This window comes from Bos taurus, chromosome 23 (assembly GCF_002263795.3).
Source record: "Bos taurus isolate L1 Dominette 01449 registration number 42190680 breed Hereford chromosome 23, ARS-UCD2.0, whole genome shotgun sequence".
NCBI lineage: Eukaryota > Metazoa > Chordata > Mammalia > Artiodactyla > Bovidae > Bos > Bos taurus.
This window is the reverse complement of record NC_037350.1, coordinates 31,892,035-31,919,558: the sequence shown is the minus strand read 5'-3', so window position 1 is coordinate 31,919,558 and position 27,524 is coordinate 31,892,035. Positions and strand designations below refer to the sequence as shown.

Here is a 27,524-nt window from a genome sequence, read left to right as displayed (position 1 = left end):
GAATCTGCCTGAAGTACAGGAGACTCAGGTTCGATCCCTGGGTCAAGAAGATCTCCCAGAGAAGGGAATGACAACCCTCTCCAGTATTGTTGCCTGGAGAATTCCAATGGACAGAGAATCCTGGTGGGCTACAGTTCATGGGATTGCAAAGAGTTGGACATGATTAAGTGACCAACAGATCACATTAAATATTATTGTGCTGCTTCTGCTGCTAAGTCGATTCAGTTGTGTCCGACTCTGTGCGATCCCATAGACGGCAGCCCACCAGGCTCCCCCGTCCCTGGGATTCTCCAGGCAAGAACACTGGAATGGGTTGCCATTTCCTTCTCCAATGCAGAAAAGTGAAAGTGAAGTCTCTCAGTCATGTCCGACTCTTAGCGACCCCATGGACTGCAGCCTACCAGGCTCCTCCGTCCATGGGATTTTCCAGGCAAGAGTACTGGAGTGGGGTGCCATTGCCTTCTCTGAAATATTATTGTACCCCGTGGTTATTAGGCAAACGCAATAAGCAGTGCTTAAAAATTATAGTTAATGTAACCCTTATAAACATGTCAAATTTTATAGTTAGAAGTGTTTACTAGCTGCTATTAGCTACCTGGGCATCTTGTATGAGTTATTTTATTGTATTTTCTTATCTGCTGCAGGAGGGGTTGGAAGGCATTGTCTTTAAGGAGCTTTAAAGGTCCATATCCAAGGCTCTATGACTGTATGATTACCATTTGGACAGGTAAAAGCTAAAGCAAGGGAAGCAGGGAGTGATACAGTTGCAGGGTGAAAGTTGCGTGATGCTAACTGGGCAGAGTTCTCCCAGAAACATCTGGGACCACTTAGACCCATTTCTATGGAAATCTTGAGACCAGATAATTGGATGAAGCCTTACATCCCCATCCTATTCCCTTCTGTCACTGTCCAAACTGTCACCTGCTGGTTATGATCCTCCCCACAGTCTGCTTGTTATCCTCTCCACTGGGACCCCAGGATCAAAGGATGACACCCCTCATACATCACAGTACATACACAGTGCTGTGGGTCCGTGAAGTGTGGGAAAGAAATTCTGTCTGCATCCCTTCATGCAGGGCGCAGGCCTTCTCCGATGAAGGTTGCTTTTTGAGGAGGTCTCTCCTGGAATTTCTGCTGGGTTTGGGAGCCAATCGCCTCCCCATGCTCTGCCTTGGCAAACAGAGATTTCTCCTTCCTCGTCATTTGTTTTGCCACAGTATCAGACCTTGCTTTTACCCAGGACTTTTGCCCTTTTTATAGAGAAAACCAAAGCCATGGATAGGAACTCCACCAACATGCAGTCAGATCTATGTATTGTTATGTCTTGCTGAAATATGGGAGGTAAGATAATGAAGTTTTGGCCTTAACTGGGTTTTGTTTTAGTAGCTGGAAGACAGAGAAACATAAGATTAGTAAGCTTTCTACTAGCCATCACATTTGTAATTCATGCAATAATCCAAACTATATGTTCAGTTCAGTTGCTCAGTCGTGTCCACCTCTGCGACCCCATGGACTGCAGCGCCAGGCCTCCCTGTCCATCATCAACTCCTGGAGTTTACTCACACTCATGTCCATTGAGTCGGGGATGCCATCCAACCGTCTCATCCTGTCTTCCCTTTCTCCTCCTGCCTTCAATCTTTCCCAGCATCAGGAGCTTTTCAAATGAGTCAGCTCTTTGCATCAAGTGGCCAAAGTATTGGAGTTTCAGCTTCAACATCAGTCCTTCCAATGAATATTCAGGACTGATTTCCTTTAGGATGGACTGGTCGTATCTCCTTGCATTAAGGAACTCTCAGGAGTCTTCTCCAATACCACAGTTCAAAAGCATCAATTCTTCGGCGCTCAGCTTTCTTTATAGTCCAACTCTTACATCCATACATGACTACTGGAAAAACCATAGCCTTGACTAGACGGATCTTTGTAGGCAAAGTGATATCTCTGCTTTTTAATATGCTAAGTTACAAACCTTCAAATCAGTTGAAACTTAAATGTGTCCTATCTGATAACAAGTGTAAGAACACATTTAAAAGTTTTTAAAATTAGGATTTGATAGAAAATTCTAAATAAATTTGATACAAAAGTAAATATAGTCCTTTTCCTAGTAAAAAAAAAAACTTTTAATGGGTAACCCTGTTTCTAGTCACTTAGAAGTAGGGAACATGATGGTTATTAAAGGCCTCCAATTTCCACCTTCTCTGTTGTTAGCCTACCATCAGCCAGAGGCCTCCCTCTGCTGGACAACTCTGAGAACACACAAGATTCTTATTCCATAATTTCTTCTCTCCTTGTTCTAAGTGAATACATCCCTTTGGGGGTCCTCTTGAAGGTGCTCTTGAAGTCCTGCACCCTGACATTTTAATATCACCCTTGTTTCACTTGAATTCTGGAAGTATCGGCTTGTTGTCTTTAGGAAGGCCCCCTTTAGCTGAAAATCTCTTTCTGAGTTCTACCTTTTAAAAATCTTCCTTATGGAAGGAACAGGTTTGAGGTGCTCTGGCTACATTTGAGAAAGCTTCTGGTTTATTGGTGAAGATGTATTGACAGAATGAGAGATGATTGTGGGCTCATAAAAGGGGGCTTCTAAGATGGAGAGAAACTGACTGGAAACTCAGGATGGAGACAGAAAGAATCAGCATGTACTGAATACCTGCCGAGGAGTTTTAATCTAACCTGTACCATGTAAAGGTGAACTCCTGCAGCAGTGATAGTCTCTCCCCTGAGCTAGGTTCCCTCTTTTAAAACTGAGAGTTTAGCAGCAGTTTTAAATACTGAACTCCACAGCTGGGAGAATGGAACTGCCTTCACAATTGCAGGCACATTCTGTGCTTGCCAAGAGGGAAGCCTCTTGGCTTGTGCACAAAAAGCTTAATTTACAATAAATAAGCAAAGGGAAGCACAAAGAGGTGGAATAATGATTCATTTTTATGGACGATAAAATGTCAGGACCAGGTCTCTATCCTTTACCGTTCTTTATATTCTTCACCTCATTCACCCTTCTTGGTGACCTCACCAAGTGTCATGACTTTATATGCCATCCATATACCAATGATTCCAAAATGTATGGCTCCAATTTAATTCAACTCCATCCTCCCCTAAACTACTCTGTCAAAGCTACTACTGACATCCATACCACTAAACCAAGGAACTATTCTCAGGCATCTAATCAATTTAGTCTATCAGCAACATTTAAACCCAGTTAATCCACTTGGCAAATCTCTTAGACTGCAAATTTCACAACAAAACTTCTGATTTACCCTCCCAGCTTCATCATAGCACACTTGCTTCTTTCTTATAGATGATCATTTTAGGAAAACTCATCTCATTCTTCTAGTTTATTCTTTCAGCCACATTGAGTTTGAGAGTTCAACATCTTAAGAAAGCATTGAACAAATTAAAAGAGAAAAACCACATGATAATATCAAGTACATGAAGAAAGAAAGTCTCAGTTCAGTTCAGTCGCTCAGTCGTGTCCGACTCTTTTCAACCCCATGAATCGCAGCATGCCAGGCCTCCCTGTCCATCAACAACTCCCAGAGTTCACCCAGACTCACGTCCATCGAGTCATAAATGCCATCCAGCCATCTCATCCTCTGTCATCCCCTTCTCTTCCTGCCCCTAATCCCTCCCAGCATCAGAGTCTTTTCCAATGAGTCAACTCTTCGCATGAGGTGGCCAAAGTACTGGAGGTTCAGCTTTAGCATCATTCCTTCCAAAGAAATCCCAGGGCTGATCTCCTTCAGAATGGACTGGTTGGATCTCCTTGCAGTCCAAGGGACTCTCAAGAGTCTTCTCCAACACCACAGTTGAAAAGCACCAATTCTTCTGTGCTCAGCCTTCTTCACAGTCCAACTCTCACATCCATACATGACCACAGGAAAAACCATGGCCTTGACTAGACGGACCTTTGTTGGCAAAGTAATGTCTCTGCTTTTGAATATGCTATCTAGGTTGGTCATAACTTTCCTTCCAAAGAGTAAGCGTCTTTTAATTTCATGGCTGCAGTCACCATCTGCAGTGATTTTGGAGCCCCCCAAAATAAAGTCTGACACTGTTTCCACTGTTTCCCCATCTATTTCTCATGAAGTGATGGGACCAGATGCCATGATCTTCGTTTTCTGAATGTTGAGCTTTAAGCCAACTTTTTCACTCTCCACTTTCACTTTCATCAAGAGGCTTTTGAGTTCCTCTTCACTTTCTGCCATAAGGGTTATATGCATATATATATATATGCAATAACCTGCATATCCGAGGTTATTGATATTTCTCCTGGCAATCTTGATCCCAGCTTGTGCTTCTTCCAGTCCAGCGTTTCTCATGATGTACTCTGCATAGAAGTTAAATAAGCAGGGTGACAATACACAGCCTTGATGTACTCCTTTTCATATTTGGAACCAGTCTGTTGTTCCATGTCCAGTTCTAACTGTTGCTTCCTGACCTGCATACAAATTTCTCAAGAGGCAGATCATGTGGTCTGGCATTCCCATCTCTTTCAGAATTTTCCACAGTTTATTGTGATCCACACAGTCAAAGGCTTTGGCATAGTCAATAAAGCAGAAATAGATGTTTTTCTGGAATTCTCTTGCTTTTTCCACGATCCAGCAGATGTTGGCAATTTGATCTCTGGTTCCTCTGCCTTTTCTAAAACCAGCTTGAACATCAGGAAGGTCACGGTTCACATATTGCTGAAGCCTGGCTTGGAGAATTTTGAGCATTACTTTACTAGCATGTGAGATGAGTGCAATTGTGCGGTAGTTTGAGCATTCTTTGGCATTGCCTTTCTTTGGGATTGGAATGAAAACTGCCCTTTTCCAGTCCTGTGGCCACTGCTGAGTTTTCCAAATTTGCTGGCATATTGAGTGCAGCACTTTCACAGCATCATCTTTCAGGATTTGAAAGAGCTCAACTGGAATTCCATCACCTCCACTAGAAGAAAGTATAGCTGCCATTTAATTTAAAAAAGTAGAAAACAATTGAAGGGAACCATTTAAATATAATGGAGATACAAAAAATTAATAACATGTTAAAGGACAAAACTTAATACCATGTTAATTAAAACCGAGAACTAAAAAGGGCTGACTGCTAAAAATATTATTCAAATTTACTATGGAAATTCTTAGCAAATGCAGTACAAAAAAAATGGTTGGTATTCACATTAAAAAAATTTGCACCGTTTTATGTAAAGTTTTACAACTAATTGAGTTTCGTTAAGTTTGAGTGAGTAAACCGAGCTCAACATATGGTATTGTGTTTTTTCACCTTGGATGTGAAAAAAAGTAGTAATTAAACTGAATTCCAAAATTAAAACTTCGAAAGCTTTCAGAGCCAATTTTATAAAAGTGTCCCCAAATATCAATATTTAACGTGGTGTAGCACACCAGAGTTGAAAACCCTGCACGTGGAGAAATACTCTCTAGTTAGGCACAGAATGGAAATTTCAATTATTATCCAATCTGGGCAGTTCTGATTCCAGGAACAGAGAAACCCGGTAAGAGCTTTTGGGCTTTAGCTCCCAAATTCCAGGGCAGCCAAGTTCTCGTGACCCTGGCGGGAAACTAGCTGACAACCTGCAAATGGCCCCGGGATAAGTCGGCTGAGCCTGGCCTCGATGGCGCAGCCTGAGGCTTGCAAGGCCTACCTGGTGAACTCGAAGACACCAATCTGAGCGCCGGGTTAGCCGGCGGATCACTGTCGTTCCCAAGGTCACCTTAAAAGCATTTCAGAGCCACCCAATTTTGGGGAAAGCCAACTTAGCCATAGCAGTATGGCCCAAGAACCTATGTCCCAGCTTTGATCTCAGATAACCAGAGAAATCTTTAATAGACAAATGAGCACATGGTACACGGACCCAGCCCTCAATCGTGCAGCTGAGGACTATTATGGGGTAGGCCCCCAAAGTTTCCCCGCTTGTTTCTGACATACAACTACAAATGTAAGCTTCAGGTTAAAATGGGACTAGGGAAATAGTCTAAGGCCAAAACCACAAGCTTCTAACCCCACAGCGTGAGTTTGACTTAGCCTCAAAAAGATTCTAATGTAGAACTAAGAGTGGCTTGCACATACTGTATTTGCATGAGGGCAAAAAAAGAAAAACAAAGTTGTGTGGTAATAAAGCTCTTTCTCTGAAATAAGTTGGTGGCTCTTAAAAGAGCCGTTGGTTTATTGGAAGCAGCTTCCAACCGGAACTCTTACTTCTTCTTGGGTGCTGCCTTCTTGGGTTTGGCAGCGGTCTTTGGCTTGGTTACCTTCACTTTGGCCCCTTTTGGTTTCACAGCCTTGGCTTTGGCAGGGCTCTTGGCTACTTTCTTAGGCTTCACAGCCTTAGGCTTCTTAGGACTCTTAGAGGACTTCTTTGTCAACACAGACTTTCTAGCTTTTTTTGGAGTCTTGACACTTTTCTTAGCAGCAGCCGCCCCAGAGGCCTTCTTGGGCTTCTTAGAAGCGCTTGTTACCTTGGTTTTCGTTGCCACCTTTGTGGCGGTGGGCTTGGCATCCACGGAGGCTACTTTCTTGTTGAGCTTGAAAGAACCCGAGGCGCCGGTGCCCTTGGTCTGCACCAGGGTGCCTTTGCCCACTAGGCTCTTAAGACCCAGCTTGATGCGGCTGTTATTCTTTTCCACATCGTAGCCAGCGGCCGCCAGCGCCTTCTTCAGCGCGGCCAGGGACACACCGCTGCGCTCCTTGGAGGAGGAAACAGCTTGCACAATCAGCTCCGAAACTGAAGGGCCCGCGGGTTTTTTCTTGGCGGCTGCTGCAGCCTTAGCAGGCTTCTTCGCCTTCTTGCCAGCTGAAGGTTTCTCAGGGGAAGTGGAAGCAGCTGGAGCTGGGAGCGCGACTTCGGACATGGCGGAAATAAGGAAAAACTTAGTAAACCGCTAGACCCAACGAGGCAGTAAGACGCGGGTTGCTCCAGCGCGCGATATTTATAGGGCGGGGCCGCGCTGTGATTGGTGAGCGCTGGCGCCCGCCCCCCGCCCCCTGCCCTCCCAACTGGGTCTCGCAAGGCAGCGGCAGGCCGCTGGGGCCTATGGTCCTGCTTTCCTACCGCTTGCACCGAGGCACCCAGACAGCATCCTTTTCCACCCCTCACCCTGACGACGGTCGCCCAGTGGAGACGGAAATAATCCACTCCGCAGGGAAGGGTCCGGGCCATTACCATCAGAGGGTGCGACTTTTAAAAAAAAGCAGGTTTTTTTGTTTTTGTTTTCCTTTTGGGGGTGGGAGGAAGACCTTTAAATAAGGCAATTGCGTAAGAATCTAAGGAGTTTCACCTGAAACCTCGCCTCTAGGAAGCACTGGCAAGGGATATCAGTTTCTAATCTGCAATCAATTCAAAAGGTTACATCTTGAATGACTGAAAGGGAGAGCGGAAAGCGAGAGTATGTAGGCCTGGTCTGCAGGTTTGGGAAAAGTTCTCATTAATGCCACTTTCTTTCCTGGCAACGCTGAGTATGTGTGGTAAAGACCTGAGACGCGGATGCCCTTGGTCTGAACCAGGGTGCGTTTATTTGGGACAAAAGAGAATTGTAGAAAACAAAAGAATTGGTTAACACTGCAATTGACACTCAAGCTGCACCTGTGGAAAGCTTAGCCCGCAATTTCTGTAATTGCGACTTATTTCCACAGCCCAGTGCACGTAACACATTTTGGATCGCCTTTTATCCTCATAACATATACCAAGCTGCAAACCTAGCACACGAAAGACATCAAGTAAGCTCTGGGTGGACTAAACTGTGCCCGGACAGGCACTGCACCCAGGGAGGATGTGGGAGCAGGGGGCAAAGTTGCTTTAGTATGAAAATGAGAGAACACAGCCCCGAGATAATATTTTAGGGCACTCTCCCTTTAACTTGTCTGTGGCTGTAAAAGCAGCAACAATGCTAAAATGACTTCACAATGTGAATCAAACTACTGAGAGAATAAAACTCCCCTTTCACAATTCTGTCCTGGGCAATCTCCTAGCAGTAGGGAGAGTGAAGCAATGACAAGTCATTCCCGCGCGAGTGCCTGCGGTTTTCAAACAAGTCCGCACTGGTTTTAAAGACCCGAATTTCCCCCTGCTGCTGCTGCTGCTGCTGCTAAGTCGCTTCAGTAGTGTCCAACTCTGTGCGACCTCAGAGACGGCAGCTCACCAGGCTCCCCCGTCCCTGGGATTCTCCAGGCCAGAACACTGGAGTGGGTTGCCATTTCCTTCTCCAAAGCATGAAAGTGAAAAGTGAAAGTGAAGTAGCTCAGTCGTGTCTGACCCTCAGCGACCCCATGGACTGCAGCCTACCAGGCTCCTCCGTCCATGGGATTTGCCAGGCAAGAGTACTGGAGTGGGTTGCCATTGCCCCCCAGTAACTCTCAAAAAAACCCCTAAGAGCTCGTTTCCGCCTTGTGGCCAATAATAAAAGGGTTCCAGACACAGGGAATGGCAACCTACTCCAGTATTCTTGCCTGGAGAATCCCAGGCACAGAGGACCCTGGCGGGCTACAGTCCGTGGAGTCGCAGAGTCCGACACCACTGAGCGCTCATTGGCTCGTCCAGACACGAGAGTCGCCCATCTTTACCCTTTCTTAACTGTCGTTTTCTTGAGTCTGTATTTACAAAACCCATTACGTAATTTCTAATAATTTGGAAGAGATAAGAACAATTGGAGCTAGGCGTCTTAGTTTAAAGGACAATTGTAACACAGGTATACAATCTTCCTCCAAGAGGAAGGTTTCATAAATAAGCATTTCTGGAAAGACATAAACAAGCTTTTCCTATAGTAATAAATGTGGCATCTAATCAAAAGTTTTTAAAAGGGAACTACTGCACGTAATAATTTCTTGTTTAAAGAATGATTTGTGCCGCCTGTGTCTAATGGGTTTAACAAGTTTCAAATGAAAGGGAACTGCTCCATGCAAATGAGGGATGCTAGATATGCATTCTTACTGGCTACCAAGTAAAATGGACTCTACCAATCAAAAGGTAGAATCTGGATTACCGCTTTCGTATAAGGGTTCACATTTGGCTTTTAAAAAAATAAAATCAGCCACTGGCTGTAGTAAATTGTCTTCGTTTTGGTCCATAATCTATTCACTGAGTTTAGTCCATCGCCTGCTTCCCATGGGGAAATTCCTCTGATCCCTTGTGGTTTCTCCCGCCGTTGTCTACCCGGCATTGCACCAGGCTAAGTGTATTCTAGACTTTAGAAAATACTAGTTTCAGAAAGCTCCAAATGTAAAGTCAGAGCATAAGAAAAAAGTGCCTTATTACAGAAAATACTTCTGGAAACGCTAGTGTGAATTTTTTTTTTTTATACTGTTTTTGTGGTTACATCTTGTAGGTTTCAAAGAAGTTCCTCGGTCAGTTTAAGCTTTACAGAGGGATCTCTCTTTTTTGTAAAATGGCTTTAGAAATTTCTAACCCGATATCGGGTTACCGACCAGGGAATGTAGATCCCTCAATTCCCACACCACTCAGGGGACTAAGAAAACCTACATTACTATTATATCAATGAAGTGAATGTCTATTTTTCCGAAAAGGTAACGCCCAAAGCATTGCATTTACAGAAAATCGTGTGTGGGAAAGAACAAAAGTTAAAAAAAATAAGTTGAAAAGAGCCGAGGATAGAAGGAGGCGGCCAATGAAACTGCACGCTTTTTGGAAAGTTTAAAGCTAGACAAATCAGAACCTGTAACGTAATATTCAAACTTTTCTCCCGCCCAATCACTACCCCTTGGGTACTATAAATACAAGCAAAACTGCTGGGCGACTTATTTGAGCTAGTATAAGGCACGTCTGCTTCGAAGTTACTTGTTTGTTATGGCCCGTACAAAGCAAACTGCCCGTAAATCCACTGGCGGCAAAGCGCCACGCAAGCAGCTAGCCACCAAGGCGGCTCGCAAGAGTGCACCGGCCACCGGCGGCGTAAAAAAGCCTCACCGCTACCGTCCTGGCACGGTGGCCCTGCGCGAGATCCGCCGCTACCAAAAGTCCACAGAGCTTCTTATCCGTAAACTGCCATTTCAACGCCTTGTGCGTGAGATTGCCCAGGATTTCAAGACTGACTTGCGCTTTCAGAGTTCGGCGGTGATGGCACTGCAGGAGGCATGTGAAGCCTATCTGGTGGGTCTTTTCGAGGACACCAATTTGTGCGCTATTCACGCCAAGCGCGTTACCATAATGCCCAAGGACATCCAGCTAGCCCGTCGGATCCGCGGGGAGAGAGCATAAGTTCCAGTCTGAGATTTCAAGCAAAGGCTCTTTTCAGAGCCACCCACGTTTTCAAGTAAAACGGCTGTAATACGAACCAACTGAAGTAGTTGAATATACTGCTTTTGGATGGAAGAATATGCATCAGTAACACTCAGGCACTTTCACTTTTCATGGGTGCTCTTTTTTTTTTTTTCAATATTCCCTGCATATGCGAACAAACTGGCCCTTTGTGTTTAGTACTGTTATTCCATATCTTAATGAAGAACCAGGGTTTCGGAGGCATGAAGAGTGATTGACATTTGCAGAACGTTTTTATAACAGGGCCTTTTGAACGTCAGGATAGTATAACCATTTTTACATTTCTATCTCTGATCTTGACACGATTACGAAAATTTATTGATAATAAGTTTTCACCCTTTAAAGTATTTGTTATACTTAGGATATTTGGAATATGTCTGCTGTAAGCCTGCTTCCTCTAAGTACTTTAGTTAAAACAGTGCAGCCCCTGCAAGCCAAGCAACGAAAGACTATTGGTCAAACTGAGCTCAGCCCGCTTAGCCAACCCGATCCGCCTCTCCCTTCCGGCCCTTCAGTTCCTTTGGCTCCTGTTCCCGGGGCTTGGAGGAGGAATTAAGGGCGGGGATTGATGGCGTCACACTTCCGGCTTGCGCGATTTCCGAGCCCTCAGTGCGGGGAGGGGCGGAGGGAGTAGGTATATAAGAATCGGTTCTCCGCTTACTCGTCAGTTGCTGTTGGTTTACTTTTTGTGAAACCATGTCTGGACGCGGCAAAGGCGGCAAAGGTCTGGGGAAAGGCGGCGCTAAGCGCCACCGTAAGGTTCTGCGCGACAACATCCAGGGCATCACTAAACCTGCTATCCGCCGCCTGGCTCGTCGTGGTGGTGTGAAGCGCATCTCTGGGCTCATCTACGAAGAGACCCGCGGGGTCCTGAAAGTGTTTCTGGAGAACGTGATCCGGGACGCGGTCACCTACACCGAGCATGCCAAGCGGAAGACGGTCACCGCTATGGACGTGGTCTACGCTCTCAAGCGCCAGGGCCGTACTCTCTACGGCTTTGGCGGTTAAGCTTTCCAGTTTGCTCTCAGGAGCTTGATTTCAACCAAAGGCCCTTTTCAGGGCCACCCAACTACTCTAAAAAAAGCTGTAACTATTAGCCGAGAAATAGCCAGGTGCTATAGTTGAACACTAGCTCTGAACCAGAAAACACTGCGGGGTTTGGCAATCTGTATATACATACGGAATCATTTGCTCTCTTGCACTGGACAGGTAGCGGCGAAGATTTAATTATAAGTGGAAAAAAACTACGAAAAACTTTAGGTCGCCACGCTCCACCCATGAGTTGTCAGCCCGTCAGAACTGATCTGTGCTTTACCCGAGGCGACCTAAATAGGGGGTGGGAAATCGGGCGAGAAAAGGCAAAGCCCGGGTTTAGTAAATTTGTGTTTTTTACGGGTTATGAAACAGACGGAGACATCTGAGTCGGTCATGTCCTGAGAACAGTACTGAAATTACCGCCACTGATGGGGTGATTTGTCTCGATTAAAAAAATCTGAAATGGTGTGCAAAAAAAGCCGGCTTCAGACCGCCGGGAAACCCAGGCATTTAGTTCAGAAGAAGTTATGAAGAAAACGCCCTTCCCTCTGTGTCAACACAGCGCTCAGCAGTAAGCCATACATGTTTGCCTTCCATCACAGAGAAATGGAAATTAGGGTGATAGAAATATTCTAAAATTAAATAGACTGTAGTGATGGTTGTACAACTAAGTAAATATACTAAAATTTATTGTTTGTACACTAAAAAAAGTGGATGAAATTTTATGATATGTAGATTATATCTCAAAAAATCTTATTTTATATATATATATATATAATCTCCAGGCAGGGTAGCAGGAGATGAAGATTATAGGGTAGGCCTGTTGGTCTGTGAAGATGTTCTCTTGCTACAGTATGGCCTCCTTGGTCTATGCTTGGCCTGTAGTTGTAGTCACAGAAAGTTTTTAAGCAAGAAAATCTCGTACAATTATATGTTCCAGTAGCATATCAACTGAAGGGACGTGAATTCACTTGAGGTTGGCTAGTAATGGCACCCCACTCCAGTACTCTTGCCTGGAAAATCCCATGGATGGAGGAGCCAGTAGGCTGCAGTCCATGGGGTCGCTAAGAGTCAGACATGATTGAGCGACTTCACTTTCACTTTTCACTTTCATGCATTGGAGAAAGAAATGGCAACCCACTCCAGTGTTCTTGCCTGGAGAATCCCAAGGACGGGGGAGCCTGGTGAGCTTCCATCTATGGGGTCGCACAGAGTCGGACACGACTGAAGCGACTTAGCAGCAGCAGCAGTAGGGAAACAGTATTCCCATCTAAAAGGTATTCAACAAATGCCTCTATCACTGGGTTCTTTTTTGTATCATTTTTTTAGAGGGCTGGCTGATTTCAGCCTCAGTATGTTAGTTCTAATATTTCCCCTAGTTTTTTTCAGCCTGTTTCCCACCTGATAACTGTCCTTCCAGACTTGGAGGGGAATGATATAATTACCTAGCCTGCCTTAATTTAAACTGACAATGGGGAGGGTTCAAAGCTGCAATTTGGATGACGAGAGGAGCTAAAATGGGCCTGGTTGGGAGAGTAATGTAATCCTGGTGCCCTTCAGGACATATGTGTTGATTTTGTGTAATGTGCCAGATATTGTTTAAGCATTGGGGTACACCAGTAAGCAAATTAGAATTTCCTGTCCTCCATTCAGATATGTAATAAAATATGTGGATACAGATTTCCTACACTGAAGGGAAGGGTGGCTGCTCCATAGACCACCTTCTTTTATGGTTGGCCTATCTTTTTTTAGTTCATAAGACTTATAGATTGTATTACACTCATTTTAGTCATACCCACTACCTGGGTACAAAGGTATGAACCTTTCTCAGACCTAACATTCCTGAAGTCCTGGTTCAGAACAAAGATAATGCTGCCTGATACACCACTCCTGCATCATTCCTAAGAGCCAGAGAAAACCTGTCATGCTGATTGATTCAGGCAGTGACAAGTCAAAGAATTATAGCTAGGGAATCAATCATAGCAGCACTATGGTGGGCCTGAGGTTGGGAGAGGGCCTGTGTCCTTGTGTAGAACATTCATGCCTGCATTCATTGAACTCTGCCACGTGAAGACAGTAGGAAGACAGCAGCCTATGAAGTAGGAAATGGGTCCTCATCACACACCCGATCTGCCTAACACCTTGATGCTGGACTTCAGTCTCCAGAACTCTGAGAAATATTTGTTGTTAAAGCACACGGTCCACGGTATTTTTATTGTATCAGCCTGAACTAAGACACCATTTTATGGATATAGATATTTTATCTGGTTCGTTTTGATGACAATTTATATTGGTTCCTCTCATTTACAAACAACGTGCTGCTATAAAACATATTTAAGTTCTTAGTGCTCTCATCCAGTCTGATCATTTATATGTTGATGAGTCCCCAGTTTTTTTCTCTAGTCCAGAAGTCTCACCTGAAATTAAGAATCTCACTTTCTCAACTGCCTAGTCAGTATCTCCTCTAGGGTCAAGAGACAGGTGTTAGCAGAATGACGAGGCAGCAGTGTTTCCTAGAGCAGTCATCAATACACGTCTCAAACAAAAAATCAAGGAGGCTGATTATTCAGTCAGTCGGCTGGTTTATCAATTTGAAGACACACGTCAAAAAAACTTCTGTGACCATATTGTCATCTTTGAAAGTTTCATTTTAAAGTATAATTTACAGCAGAGTACAGAGAGAGACCAACTGGAATGAAGCTGAAAGTGCAAGAGAGCCACTTAAGAGGGAGGGAGGAGGAAGCGTCTGCCTACAATCTCAAAGGCCCTGCTAGAGGCCTAAGTGTTCAGAACAGAATCGCTTAATATAGTAAATGGAAATTTACAAACTGTTTAGCCAGAGGCCTCCAGCCTGAGGATGAAAATCAGCAATGCCAAGACACTTCAAAAACCAAGACCACTGGGTTTACGAGGGGTCACGGCACTCAGCATGATGGATGGCCCAAACTCTATAAGTACGGAGGTTTGGGGTGCGACCCGGAGGAGGACAAGGAGGTGGTGGGGCTGCAGAGATGAGAGCGCAGCTACTGGCGTCGCTTACTGCAAACACTAACACCCAGGTTCTTTCCGGCGATGTATTTAATTCATCTGGCTTGTCAGCGACCAGCAGCACCCCAGCAGTTTCTGGCAATTTGCACAAATACTTATTAAATACTTTGGGTTTCCCAGGTGGCGCAGTGCTAAAGAAGCTGCCTGCCAATGCGTGAGACGCAAGAGACGCGGGTTTGATCCGAGTCGAGAAGATCCCCTGGAGTAGGAAATGGCAACCCACTCCAGTATTCTTGCCTGGAAAATTCGAAGGACAGAGGAGCCTGGCAAGCTGAGTCGGCCTCGACTGAGCACACACACATGTACAGTTTTGCCTCTTCGACAAAAACTTTGGCCTGTAGTTGATAGTCCTTTTACAGACGATTTGGGGGTAGGCAGGATCCTTCCCACTAGAGCGGTTGACGCTGGGGCTTGAAGTTCTCAAACAGGGCACCGGGACTTCCGCCGCATACTAAGCCAAACAATTTTACTGCCCTATTGACCGAAGGCACCGCTACTCTTCGCATATGAAGAAAGATTAGATAAAGTGTAACGGTAGAGAGACCGCACAGAAAAACTACTTTAGCATTAAAAGAGAATACATTTCTAATCCAAGTACAAATTGAGCACAGCCCTTTCTGAGAGAAAGTGGGCGGCCCTGAAAAGGGCCTTTAAAATAAACGTACTGGATGAAGCTTTAGCCGCCGAAACCATAGAGGGTGCGGCCCTGGCGTTTGAGCGCGTAAACCACGTCCATGGCGGTTACAGTCTTGCGTTTGGCGTGCTCCGTGTAGGTGACCGCGTCTCGGATCACATTTTCCAGAAACACCTTCAGCACCCCACGGGTCTCCTCGTAGATGAGCCCGGAGATGCGCTTCACACCACCACGACGAGCCAGGCGACGGATGGCGGGCTTGGTGATACCCTGGATATTGTCGCGCAGAACCTTGCGGTGGCGCTTAGCGCCTCCTTTCCCAAGGCCTTTGCCGCCTTTGCCCCGTCCAGACATGCTACCTGAAGTGTTGCAAGCGTGTGCGGTACAGCAGTGGTATCACCGCTTGGTCAAGAGTAATTATAAGCTGTAGTCGGACCTCATTGAGAACTGAACGCGCGGGCGGGAAAAGACGCTCTGAAACCACTCCCTTGGCTCCGCCCCTTTCTGGATCCAGTGTCTGTGAAAGGGAGAGAACCTAGTATAATGCATCTGTTAAATGTTACTCTGGATTGTTTTGCTCCCTTTGGTCTTTGAATCTGAGTCTGTTTATATTTTCGACTGAGAATTTTAGTAAGGACTTATTTTTTTTTTTTGCAAATACTATACTTTCTCATTCAAGAGAAGGTGACTGTTAGTTGTGAATGGTAGCAGAATATGACTCTCACCCTTCATATGCTATTTTTGAGCTGTTTTTTTTTTTTTTTAAATACCAGACATAGAGTAGAATTTACTTTTATTTGTGAGAATTTACTCTTTTGTGAGGGACACTTACATTTATAAAGGGAATTTTAATGAATGTCTTTCTCTCTGTACCAGGAAGATAGGGTAACTGGATCACCAGAGAATCTCATCAATGAGAAGACCCTGGACTTAATTCTGTGTAATAACCTTACTCTTGTTTGCTTTCCTGGTAACCTCTCATAACTAGCTCCTCCTACTTCTTGTGTCTTTAGTGGGAGACATTAAAAGTGGGGTCTTGGACAAACTTGCAGTTTTACTCAGTTTTTCTAGGTATCTCTTATGCATGTGTGAAGTGTACATGTTATTAAACTGTTTTTCTCATGTTAACCTACTTTTTCAGCTAAGAATTTAGAAGGGTAGAAGGAAAGTTATTTTTCCTCTCCTATAAGTATGTTGATTATTTTGAGCTGTAGCAGAAAAACAGCAAATGCATAGAGGATTTCTCTGAACTCCCATTAGGTACCTAAAGACAGACAAAAAGAACTCAATAAATCCCTCCCCAAAGAGTTTCACTAACTAGGGAAGAGTGACACTTTACCACACCCACACAAACCTTGTCACAAACTATTGTCCATGAAAACGGTCAATCTGAGAAAGAAAATAGGACTTTATTAGAGCCAACCCAAGGAATATCACCTGGGAGACAGTCTTTCAGAAAGCTCTGAGGACTGTTCTGCTTGTTAGAGTTCAAAACATAGTATATTCTTAAGACAAAGAGTTATATCTTAAAGTTACTATTGACAGACTACATAGTCCAGACCCACATGTATAAGAGGCATTGCAGTTCCTTACAGGATTGAGAAAGGAGTGTTATCTTCTAAGAAGGTACCTTGCTGGCACCAGGAGAAAATTGCTCTTTTCAGTCAAGCAGCTCTTTAGATTTGGTCAATGTACTGCTATAATGTGCACAATGTACACTAAAGAGGGGTAGTGGCCCCAATGAGCAGAGAGAGAATTTTATGTCTAGAAACTTTATTATCCTGCTTTAAACATAATCTAATTTTATCACTATTGTTTCTCCCCATCTATTCTCTTAAGGTCCATTCATCTTTCCTAAAAATCATTTACTCACCCCTATTAGGCTTACGCACCACCTCTCACTCATTTTCCCTATAAAGATGGTATTTAAGTTGGAATTTTAAGCTACCTTCAGGAGTTACTCATTTTTCCCCAGATAACTCCCACGTATACATAAGGGCTACATGTTACTTCTGTTTGTTTTTCTCTTGTTAATCTTTTATTTCAGGGGTTTAAGAACTCAGAAGGGTAGAGGGAAAATTATTTAACTTTCCCTATAGGTTATGAGCTGTGTGACCATATAACTTTACATTTGTTTTCTACATCTGTAAAACTGGGTAATGATAGTAATGATGGAACTCTAATAAGGATTTAATTTAGCCATTGTAAACAAAGCGTTAGAACAGAGATAGGCTGAGAGAAGTTGTGTATAAATGTGATTGTTTTCAACTGGTATTATTTCTTAAAGAACCTGTCTAGACTTGGCCACCTGATGCGAAGAACTGACTCATTGGAAAAGACCCTGATTCTGGGAAAGATTGAAGGCAGGAGAGAAGGGGACAACAGAGGGTTAGATGGCTGGATGGCATCACTGATGCGATGGTGGAGATGAGTTTGAGTAGGCTCTGGGAATTGGTGATGGACAGGGAAGCCTGGCATGCTGCAGTCCATGGGGTCACAAAGAGTCAGACACAACTGAGCTGCTGAACTGAACTGAGACTTGAAATATTACTCTGAAGTCTCATTTTTCCTTCCAACACAGTATCAGCCACAACCATATGTATATATTAGTGAGGACTTTAAAAAAAAAAAAAAAAAAGCACAAAAGCTCCAGGAGTTGGTTATGGACAGGGAAGCCGGGCCTGCTGCAGTCCATGGGGTTGCAAAGAGTCGGACACGACCGAGTGACTGAACTGAACTAACTGATGGCATCTAACAAAGTACAAGACATCAACTCATTCTGTTTTGGCATATGTGACATGCTAAACATGATGGTCCAAATATGTTCCTTTGTGCCCTCTACTAAGGTACATGGACAGTCTCAGGCTTCTAGCTTTCCTGCAACCAAGCCTGGGGTGCCTTTTCAAATCTCCATACCAGCTTCCCACTGTTGTGTTAAATCCTTGAAAATACTCATTGAGCAGTGACTCACATCTACTAGGACAACTGAAAAGGCTACCACTAAATTTGAAGTCTGAAAAATTCACCCTGACTTACTCTTCCTCTTCTTTGATAGTCTTTATAACAAACCCAAATTTTAGACTCCAACAGCATTAGCTATAAACTTCAGCTTGTGGTGTAACATCACTCTGTGCACCTGGGAAAGAAAAACTCTTTTTGATTGAAGACCTTGCAACAGTCATTCAAAAGATACAATCTATACATTAAACATCCTCATTTGTCCCCAGGCCCACCTAAGTCACTCCCCTAATATAACAGATGTTTTAGTTCAGTCGCTCAATCGTGTCTGACTCTTTGCAACCCCATGAATCAGCACGCCAGGCCTCCCTGTCCATCAACAACTCCCACAGTTCACTCAAACTCATGTCCATAGAGTCCATCCAGCCATCTCATCCTCTGTTGTCCCCTTCTCCTCCTGCCCTCAATCCCTCCCAGCATCAGGATCTTTTCCAATGAGTCAACTCTTCGCATGAGGTGGCCAAAGTATTGGAGTTTCAGCTTTAGCATCAGTCCTTCCAATGAACACCCAGGACTGATCTCTTTAGGATGGACTGGTTGGATCTCCTTGCAGTCCAAGGGACTCTCAAGAGTTTTCTCCAACACCACAGTTCAAAAGCATCAATTCTTCGGCGCCCAGCTTTCTTCAGAGTCCAACTCTCACATCCATACATGATCACTGGAAAAACCATAGGCTTAGCTAGATGGAGCTTTGTTGGCAAAGTAATATCTCTGCTTTTCAATATGCTGTCTAGGTTGGTCATAACTTTCCTTCCATGCAATGATATCAAAATGCCGGCCAAGTGTTCAGTAAATTTTCTTCCACAAATTTGATTTTTCTGTTTAATTTTTAAATGTCTGCTGAATTTTAACTTTTAAAATAAGCAGAATCTGTGCAAGTAATTCCAAATGAAAAAGTAGTAAAGCTAGCATTTGAACTCAGGTAAACTAGCATTGAAATGCTGCTGACTTGCAGAGTATACCCTAAAAAGATTAACAAGGTTATGAATTCTAAAATGGCACTAACCTTTTTTTCCTAGATACTGCAGTTGTTTTCTTGAGGGGCTCAAGTAAATTAAAGACTTAAAGCTAAATCCACGTTCCTTGGCTGGGGAGGAGAAAGAACAGCCATTGTCCACACTCTATCTGATACTAAGACAGTAACGGACACGTTTAAAATCCTTGGGTCAAGTGGTTAAAATCCGGAACAACTACAGCAAGTAGTTCCGGATTTTGCCATAGAGACAAAAGAGACAAAAGCAATTGGATAGGAAAAAGTGCAATTATGTGGAGTGCTTACAAGTAGGTTTGTTATAGCAGAGTTACAGTAGATATTTGGCTCATGGGAAGAGGAAGCAACATGCACTCGGAGTATCAGAAAAGACGTTATTTTACACTGATGCGGGACTTCCCTGGTGGCTCAGATGGTAAAGAATCTGCCTGCAGTACAGGAGGCCCAGGTTCAATCCCTAGGTCGGGAAGACTTACCCTTAAAGGAAATGGCAACCCACTCCAGTATTCTTGCCTAGAAAATTGTGTGGACTGAAGAGCCTGGTGGGCTACAGTTCATGGGGTCGCAAATAGTCGGACAAGACTGAGCAATTAACAGATAGGCAGACAAGGCCCATCGGAGTCACCTCCAAAGGCTGAGCACCTGACTCAGGGTTTGCCTGTCTTCTATACACACAAGCTATGGGGCAGGGCAGAACTTCCATGAAACTGAGGTGTTTCTTAAGGGGTGCCAATCAAGGATGAGAATGTGTAAGGTGTCTTGTGTTCTCAGTCAGGTCTGCAGTTTAAACTATCTTCTTTTGGTGCCATCTCTGGTGGTTGATTGATACAATAAACAAGCCAGGTTACAAAAGCATTAAAATGCTAAACAGAGCGTTACATGGAAGATTTGCTGAATTTTCCTTCTCATTCCCTCCTGTTGATCCTCAAGCTGCTTTAGCCGACTTAGGGATCATCTGCCTTAACTGCTCAACAGGGAACCCTAAGGGAACAGGGGTGATGACTGCTCTGGCTACTTCCTGTTGGAACAGGGGTGTAGACTCTCCTCAAGGTTCCCCGATGGAATCCTCTATTGTTGTATAGTGGTAAGTCCTCATCATCATTTGGAGCTTTATGGTTTCTAAGCAAGAAGAAATAAAATGGGTTATTGCATTGAGAATACAAGGACCTAGCAAGAGGGCTAGAAGAAGCATCAGAACTGGGACCCATTAAGGGGTGTATCTAAGTCCAGAGTGAACTGAAGGTTGAGGACAGCAAGTTGGATAACCAACTTCCTTTCCCTACCTGAGCCTTTAGGTCATCAATCAACTTAATGTTTCTTTTGAGGACCCACAGGCTTTCTTCCTTAGCTGAGATATTTACATAAAAGCCACAGGACTCGCTGAGCGTGGGGCACAATCCCTCTTGTGCTGTAATCATATCTAGTCGCCCGCAGTTTTGTAGTACTACCTGACCTAAGGAATCTAGGCTTTTTTGTTCTTCTATCGCTGCCACTGTAGACTTCCAAGATTCTTGTATTAGAATGGTTAGCTTGAGTACTAATCTTTCTAGCAGGGGTATTCCTGCAAACCAGAAAAATCCTCAAAATACAGGGTCCAACACCAGGTCTTTCCAGGATGGGGGTATCATGGGCATACCCTTCCCAGTCATTCTGTTTCACCCTGAGGCTTGGAGGTGATAATGCTTGCTCTAGAAAGGATCCTAGGTTCACAGTGTTTCCAGAGACTGCCATTTCTTGTGAATTTTAGAACTATAAACTTGGGATGGCAAATACCTTTCCATTGGCAGGGAAGGATTCCCCACAACCAGTTTCCGCCAAGAAAATTAAACCCGGTTCCTAGTACCAAGACACCGGTAGTAGGCCCTTGGATCCAGGCCATAGTATAGGTAATTTGTATAAACAGGTCTCGGGATTTTATGAATGGGTCCCAACTGTCATATGCACTATGGCCCTTTGGTCTGTTGCTGGAGAAAAATTCATCTGCACAGAGTGGATTATATTTGGTCTCAGAGCTATTATGGGTATGGGATGGGCTTTGACACGCTAGGTTTTGAAATATCAATTGAATCAGTGAAGGGGGCCCTCGACTAAGGTCCTGTTGGTAATAGTAAGGATCCTGTGTCTTGGCCAATAGCAATACATTCTCCTGATCCTGGTACAGAACTGTTAACAGGTATGAAAGTCTCATTGTACCATTTAGTTGCATTTTTGGCTAAGCCTCCCTATATAAAATTATGTCCCCTACAGTCAGGTGTATAATATATCTCATAATCTTCATCACCAAAGGGTTCCCATTGTAAATCTGTTTGGTCAAAGGATAAGGTGTTATTGTTATTGGGTTCAGAAAACCTACTTCTTCAACTTCTTCCAAGTATTTGTTTTGAAAACATAGAGGTAAGTTCCCCTTTAGTACAGCCCCGTGGGTGGAATGCTCTCCTAGTCTCTCCTTGTTTCCAATGAGGGCAAGGCCCACCTCCTACCCCGGTCCTCTTGTTACACAAAATGGAGGGGAAATCCGCTTAGGGAAGGAGACGGATTAATGATATCTTCCACGGAGCCTGGGTAGGCCAGGAGTGCAACTGTCGGCTCTTCATATTTTATGCCCTCTAGTAAACAAGCCCTGGAGAAGGCAATGGCACCCCACTCCAATACTCTTGCCTGGAAAATCCCATGGACAGAGGGGCCTGGCGGGCTGCAGTCCATTGGGTCGCTAGGAGTCGGACACAACTGAGCGACTTCACTTTATTTTTTCACTTTCATGCATTGGAAAAGGAAATGGCAACCCACTCCAGTGTTCTTGCCTGGAGAATCCCAGGGACAAGAGAGCCTGGTGGGCTGCCGTCCATGGGATCGCAGAGAGTCGGACACGACTGAAGCGACTTAGCAGCAGCAGCAGTAAACAAGCCCGATATTAGGTGCAATTTGCTAAGACCACCATCTGCGTCACCACTGGGACCCAAGGGTGAAAGAGTTTTCCATCACTCAGGTGAGTTGCAAAAATTTGTATTAGGATATACCACATATTTAGGATCTATATGCAGTTGATGGTGATGAAGCAGCTAACCAAAGAGAGGAAGAAAACTGCCAGTAAAAGCCTTTTATCCCAATGCCAATTGACTGGAGCCATTGCCGTTAACCCTATGGTGAAAACGAAAGCTAAGAGTGCACAGCCAGAGAGGAGCAGAGGGTGACAGTGCCGGAGCATCACAGTGAAAGAACTAATACAGGGGACAGGAACAGCATAATTATCTTTTCCAGTGACTGACTCTTCCAATCCTTGGTGGATTAGCAGGACTCAAGAGCACAGTGCTTGTCCTTTCTCCTCCTGAGGGTGACCCGAAGTGGGTTGTTTTGTCGGGGGGTCACCTCCTAACATGGTCGGTCTTTGTTTGGTAGATGCTCTGCCTTCACCCTGGAGTGATGGAGCAGCCTGTCTAAATGGACCTGGATTCCTAGACGAGCCTCTTGAGGAATCGGGTACTGTTGCAGTTTTACAGGCTGGGTTCCTGGTTTCAGATCAATCAGGATGGGGGCATGATGTCTTACCAGACCTGGAGGATTCTTTTTGGCCCAGACCAGGGGTACTCAGTCTCTAATTCAGGAGGAATGGTCCGCTCTTTTGGAAGGGAAGAGTATAGGCACCATTCCTCTTCCTTCTTTTCAGCGAGAGCCATAATCAAGGAGTAGGGTCACTCTGGTAACTCTAGCTAGGCTGACCTGTGGCAGAAATGGAAACTTGGGCTCCCATTTTTGCAAAGACATCCCCTCCCATCAAAGGAACGGAGCAGTCTGGCAGGTAGAGGAATTCATGGACCACCTCATGGCCCCCTGATCAGCATCTCCGAGGACCACAGAAGGGCCTACAGGTCTGAGTGCCTGTAGCCCGGATGATAGTGACTTCTCTTCCCGAGAAGGGGGCTATCTGCTGAGTGACCACCGAATGCTCAGCACCTGTGTCTACCATAAAGTCCACTGGATGGCCCCCTTCTTGAACTCTGACCACGGACTCTCAGGGGCCCAGTTGAAGAGAGCCTGGTCCTCTCTAATGGGATTCTGCTCCTGCTAGGCTGATCAGATTAGTGCTGGGTGGCTCAGTGGGGCTGCCGCTTTGGTTCTCTTTTTAGGGCAGTCAGGACATTCATTCTTCCAGTGTTCTTTTTCTTTACAATAGGCCCATTGATCACAGCTTCGAGGGCTTCTCTTCTTCAGATCTGGGCCCCTTGCCCTATGAGGTGGTCCTGTTGGGGGTGCAAGCTTTGACAGAGCAGCTGCCAGGAATGCAGCTTTCCATTCCATCCTCTTTTCTGCTTCAGGACGGGCTGCTTGGTCGCAGTTAACAAAGACTTTATTGGCGATCTCCAGCAATTTTGTGGCGTTTTTGTCCATGAACCCTTCAAAGCTTTGTAATTTTCTCCGGATGTCTGATTGGGCCTGTCCCATGAAAGTGGTATTTACCATCTGTTGGTTTTCTGGGGCCACAGGGTTGAAAGGAGTGAAGACCCAGAAGGCCTCACATAGTCTCTCATAGAAGTCTGCCGAGCTTTCATCTGGCTTTTGTATTACCTCTGTGGCTTTAGCCATGTTGGTGGGCTTTTTAGCCCCGCTTTTACTTCCTGTAGGATGGCCAGTTGCTACCTCTCTAGATTATTTCTTCCTCCTTCAGTGTCCCAGCGGAGCTTGTCTTCTGGGAAGGTTTCTTCGTCCACTTGGCCCCATGGGACATTGGCCCGGAACCATCTTCTAGCCTCTGTTAAGATATGTCGGCACTCCTCCGTATTGAACAAGGTGAGGAGCAGTTGCCGGCAGTCTGCCCAAGTGGGTCGGTGGGTCTGAAAAGTGGACTCTAGGAGATCGATCAGCACTTGAGGCTTTTCAGAGTACGAGGGGGTGAAAAACTTCCAGTTGAGAAGATCGGTCAGGCAAAAAGGCTGGTAGTAGAAGGCAGGTCCCCACTCTTTGAGGGTTCCATCAGCAGCAAGGCGCTGGGGTCCCCCAGTCTCTCCTAAGTGCATTTGTAGCACTGGGGTAGCTGGTCACTGAGCTGATCGGAGGTGCCTACTCATCAGTTCCGGAGTGCCTGGTCACTGGGACATGATAACCTCAGGATCATCAGAAGAAGGTGAAACAGACAGTGGTGGGATATCTGGCAAATGTGGACCTTCGGCCACTTGAAGGGGAGCCGTTGGCACATAGGGTGGTGGCACTATTGGTGATGAGTCCTCAGCCTCTCCTTAGAAAATAGGTGGCTCTTTCTTCTGGCATGGGGCCTTTCTTCTGGTTGGGCTGCTAGGACCTTACACTTTCCCTTACTTGTGGCACAGAACCAAACCCACGGAGGCCTCAACTGAGCAATTTTCAACCAAACATTGGTCAATATATGGGAACTGGTCTGGCTGGCCAGGGTCTCCAGTTATGACTCTAAACACTGCTCGGTCAGTGGACACATCTAAGGTGCCCTCTGAGGGCCATCTGACCCCAAAGGAGGGCCACTCTAGGGTGCACAAAGTGCGCAGTTTTCCAGAACTCAATATTACACCACAATCTCCAGAGAATCCTTCCTTACTATTTTTAACCATACACTCTAGTTTGAATTAGAACTACCCATTATGTGAGTTCCCATCCTGGAATGGTGTCCCACAACAAACAAAAATGCTTTCGCCAAGCTGGTGGCTCCCTTTATGGGGACACTGGGTGCGTCTTAGCTATAGCAGGTCACTATATAAACCCCTGTTTATCCTCCTTCTCTTGTCAGTATAATAAACTCCTCAGAGGCCCGCACTAAGGGACAACGTCCCATAGGACCTGACGCTACCCTGAGCCGTGTGAGGTCACCAAGAAACCGCAGGTTAGAACCCACTCAGCCTCCGTAGCTATTGCCGTGGAGAACAGTCACTCACACAGATAGACATACAGTGCTAGCACAGAAGACACCTGATATGGAGACTTCCCTATCCTGGGCAGGACTTCATGCTGCGGGAGGCGATCAGTCTCCCCTTCCGCCTTCAAGGTGGGCCTGAACTCAGTCCTGGGTCCCCGGGGACACTCACCCCATCAGACGTCTGGCCCTGGTCCTGGCAAAATTTTCTGAATCCTCCCCAGGAGTCTGCTCGAACACGGCAGCGGCCTGCTACTACCGGCCCGACGAGGGTCAGGGTGCAGTGACATTACTGGTGGCGCGCCATCCTTCCCGTCGCGGGGGCCCAAGAGAGCCGAACTTCCGTCAGTTCTCGACAACGGTGGCACAAGGGGCCAGCGCGGCTGTCGGTTTCCCGGCCAATGCACCAAAATGCTACAGCAGTGTTACAGCAGATTTTTGGCTCACAGGAAGACAGGCAACACGCTCTCGGAGAATCAGAAAGTGGAAAGTCGCTCAGTCGTGTCCGACTTTTTGCGACCCCACGGACTATACAGTCCATGGAATTCTCTAAGCCAGAATACTGGAGTGAGTAGCCTTTCCCTTCTCTAGAGTATCTTCCTGGCCCAGGGATCGAACCCAGGTCTCCTGCATTGCAGGTGGATTCATTACCAGCTGAGCCACAAGGGAAGCCCAAGAAAAGTGAAAGTCACCCAGTCGTGTCCAATTATTTGCAGCCCCATGGACTGCGTAGGACCAGGGCCAGAATTCCCCAGGCCAGAATATTGGAATAGGTCGTTGTTCCCTTTTCCAGGAGAATCTTTCCAACCCAGGTCTACCCGCATTGCAGGTGGATTCTTTACCAGCTGAACCACCAGGGAAGCCCAAGAATACTGGAGTGGGTAGCCTACACCTGCTCCAGGGACCTTCCGGACCCAGGAATCGAACCGGGGTCACCTGCATTGCAGGCGGATTCTTTACCAACTGAGCTACCAGGGAAAACCCAGAGGATCAGAAAAGACTGTTTATTTCACAGTAGTGAGCGCCTAGCGGAATCATATCCAAATGCAGAGCACCCAACTCAGGACTCAAGGTTTGCCCGTCTTCTATACAGGCTGTGGCAGGGGCGGGGGGTGGGGGGCGTGGGGAGTGGGGGGTTGGGCGCAGAGCTTTCATACAAATGAGGTGTTTCTTAAGGAGAGCTAGGCAAGGAAGAGAACGCGTCATGTGTCATGTTCTCAGTCAGGTCTGCAGCTTAAACTATCTTCTTTCAACGCCATCTCGGGCAGTTGGTTAACGCACAAACAAGCCGGTTTACAGAAGCCAAGGTGCTAAACCGAGCATTACATGGGGGATTTGCTAATTCCTTTTCAGATTCATAAACAAAATTACATAAAACTAGACCTGGAGTGCTAACTGGAAGGCGATTACGGTTAGATCATCTCACACACAACTCCAGGGTTTACTTGGCTGCGGAAGTAGGGAGAGGACGATGGAATGGAGTTCTGCTCTGCTCCAACTTTATTGGGAATAGGGGTAATCCTAATCCTTTGTGGTACAACCCTTATTTGATGTTGTGGGTGGCTCTGAAAAGAGCCTTTGGGTTTATAGTTCGCACTCAAATGGAAAACAAGTTTACGCCCTCTCCCCGCGGATCCGGCGGGCAAGCTGGATGTCTTTGGGCATGATGGTGACGCGCTTGGCGTGGATGGCACACAGGTTGGTGTCCTCGAAGAGCCCCACCAGGTAGGCCTCGCACGCCTCCTGCAGCGCCATCACCGCAGAGCTCTGGAAGCGCAGGTCGGTCTTGAAGTCCTGTGCGATCTCGCGCACCAGCCGCTGGAACGGTAGCTTGCGGATCAGCAGCTCTGTAGACTTCTGGTAGCGGCGGATCTCGCGCAGGGCCACGGTGCCAGGCCGGTAGCGGTGAGGCTTCTTCACACCGCCGGTGGCCGGCGCACTCTTACGGGCTGCTTTGGTGGCCAGCTGCTTGCGCGGGGCCTTGCCGCCAGTGGATTTCCGAGCAGTCTGCTTAGTCCGAGCCATGACAAACGACGAACAAATGGCTACAGTTTCTCCAAACGCCAGCAAGAGGCAGGCAGCCGCCCTCTTTTTATACAGCCAGGCGAACACCTATTGGACCCGAGAACATTCAAAAATACCCGCGCCTTGCCCTGATTGGTCCATTTCTCGGCCTGGCTGCCCGGAAGAATCAAGAGCTGCTTTCCGGTTGGTGAATGAACCTGCCCTTTTCCTATACCAACTCCAATGGCCTGACTTCATTTTATTTACCCTTTCACTTCTAAAATATACAGGAAAGTAATTACAAAGCAACACGGACACTGCCGATGGATTATATATGTATATATATATATACAAAGTACAATCACCAGATTATTTTGGAAGTGCTTAGAAAGAGTAGGTGGGCTACAACTAAAATGACACTCAGATTTTCTCGGGTGTAACACGATCATTGTGGACAACCAAGATGTTTTTGACGTGTCAATGATCTGTAACTTACTCTCAGTTGTTTCAGCATAACATTTTTTTATAAAGTGGAATCTAGATGCAGTGTTCGGGTGTTCCATTGCATTAATAAAAAATGTTGTAAGAGTTCAGCACCTTTCACTAGTGAACTCTCACTCTCCAGTGGGGAAAACATGTCATACGTACCGCTGGAATT

At 45.7% G+C, this 27,524-nt stretch overlaps 5 protein-coding genes across 5 annotated transcripts; 2 read left to right on the top strand and 3 right to left on the bottom strand.

Annotated features, from left to right (window-relative positions):
* Positions 1 to 6,129: 6,129 nt before the first annotated feature.
* H1-1 (H1.1 linker histone, cluster member) lies at positions 6,130 to 6,896 on the bottom strand. Its single transcript, XM_010818519.4, has one exon. It carries the CDS (start codon positions 6,840 to 6,842, stop codon positions 6,186 to 6,188), a length of 657 nt encoding a protein of 218 aa, XP_010816821.1. The 5' UTR covers positions 6,843 to 6,896; the 3' UTR covers positions 6,130 to 6,185.
* A 2,845-nt stretch (positions 6,897 to 9,741) lies between these two features.
* On the top strand, positions 9,742 to 10,288 carry H3C1 (H3 clustered histone 1). Its single transcript, XM_024983938.2, has one exon. The coding sequence runs from the start codon at positions 9,791 to 9,793 to the stop codon at positions 10,199 to 10,201; it is 411 nt and encodes a 136-aa protein (XP_024839706.1). The 5' UTR covers positions 9,742 to 9,790; the 3' UTR covers positions 10,202 to 10,288.
* Positions 10,289 to 10,908: 620 nt separating this feature from the next.
* Positions 10,909 to 11,304, top strand: H4C1 (H4 clustered histone 1). Its single transcript, NM_001374528.1, has one exon. The coding sequence runs from the start codon at positions 10,958 to 10,960 to the stop codon at positions 11,267 to 11,269; it is 312 nt and encodes a 103-aa protein (NP_001361457.1). The 5' UTR covers positions 10,909 to 10,957; the 3' UTR covers positions 11,270 to 11,304.
* Positions 11,305 to 14,974: 3,670 nt separating this feature from the next.
* H4C2 (H4 clustered histone 2) lies at positions 14,975 to 15,367 on the bottom strand. Its single transcript, XM_059880736.1, has one exon. It carries the CDS (start codon positions 15,330 to 15,332, stop codon positions 15,021 to 15,023), a length of 312 nt encoding a protein of 103 aa, XP_059736719.1. The 5' UTR covers positions 15,333 to 15,367; the 3' UTR covers positions 14,975 to 15,020.
* A 3,871-nt stretch (positions 15,368 to 19,238) lies between these two features.
* H3C2 (H3 clustered histone 2) lies at positions 19,239 to 26,927 on the bottom strand. Its single transcript, XM_059880731.1, has one exon. The coding sequence runs from the start codon at positions 26,885 to 26,887 to the stop codon at positions 26,477 to 26,479; it is 411 nt and encodes a 136-aa protein (XP_059736714.1). The 5' UTR covers positions 26,888 to 26,927; the 3' UTR covers positions 19,239 to 26,476.
* Positions 26,928 to 27,524: the final 597 nt, after the last annotated feature.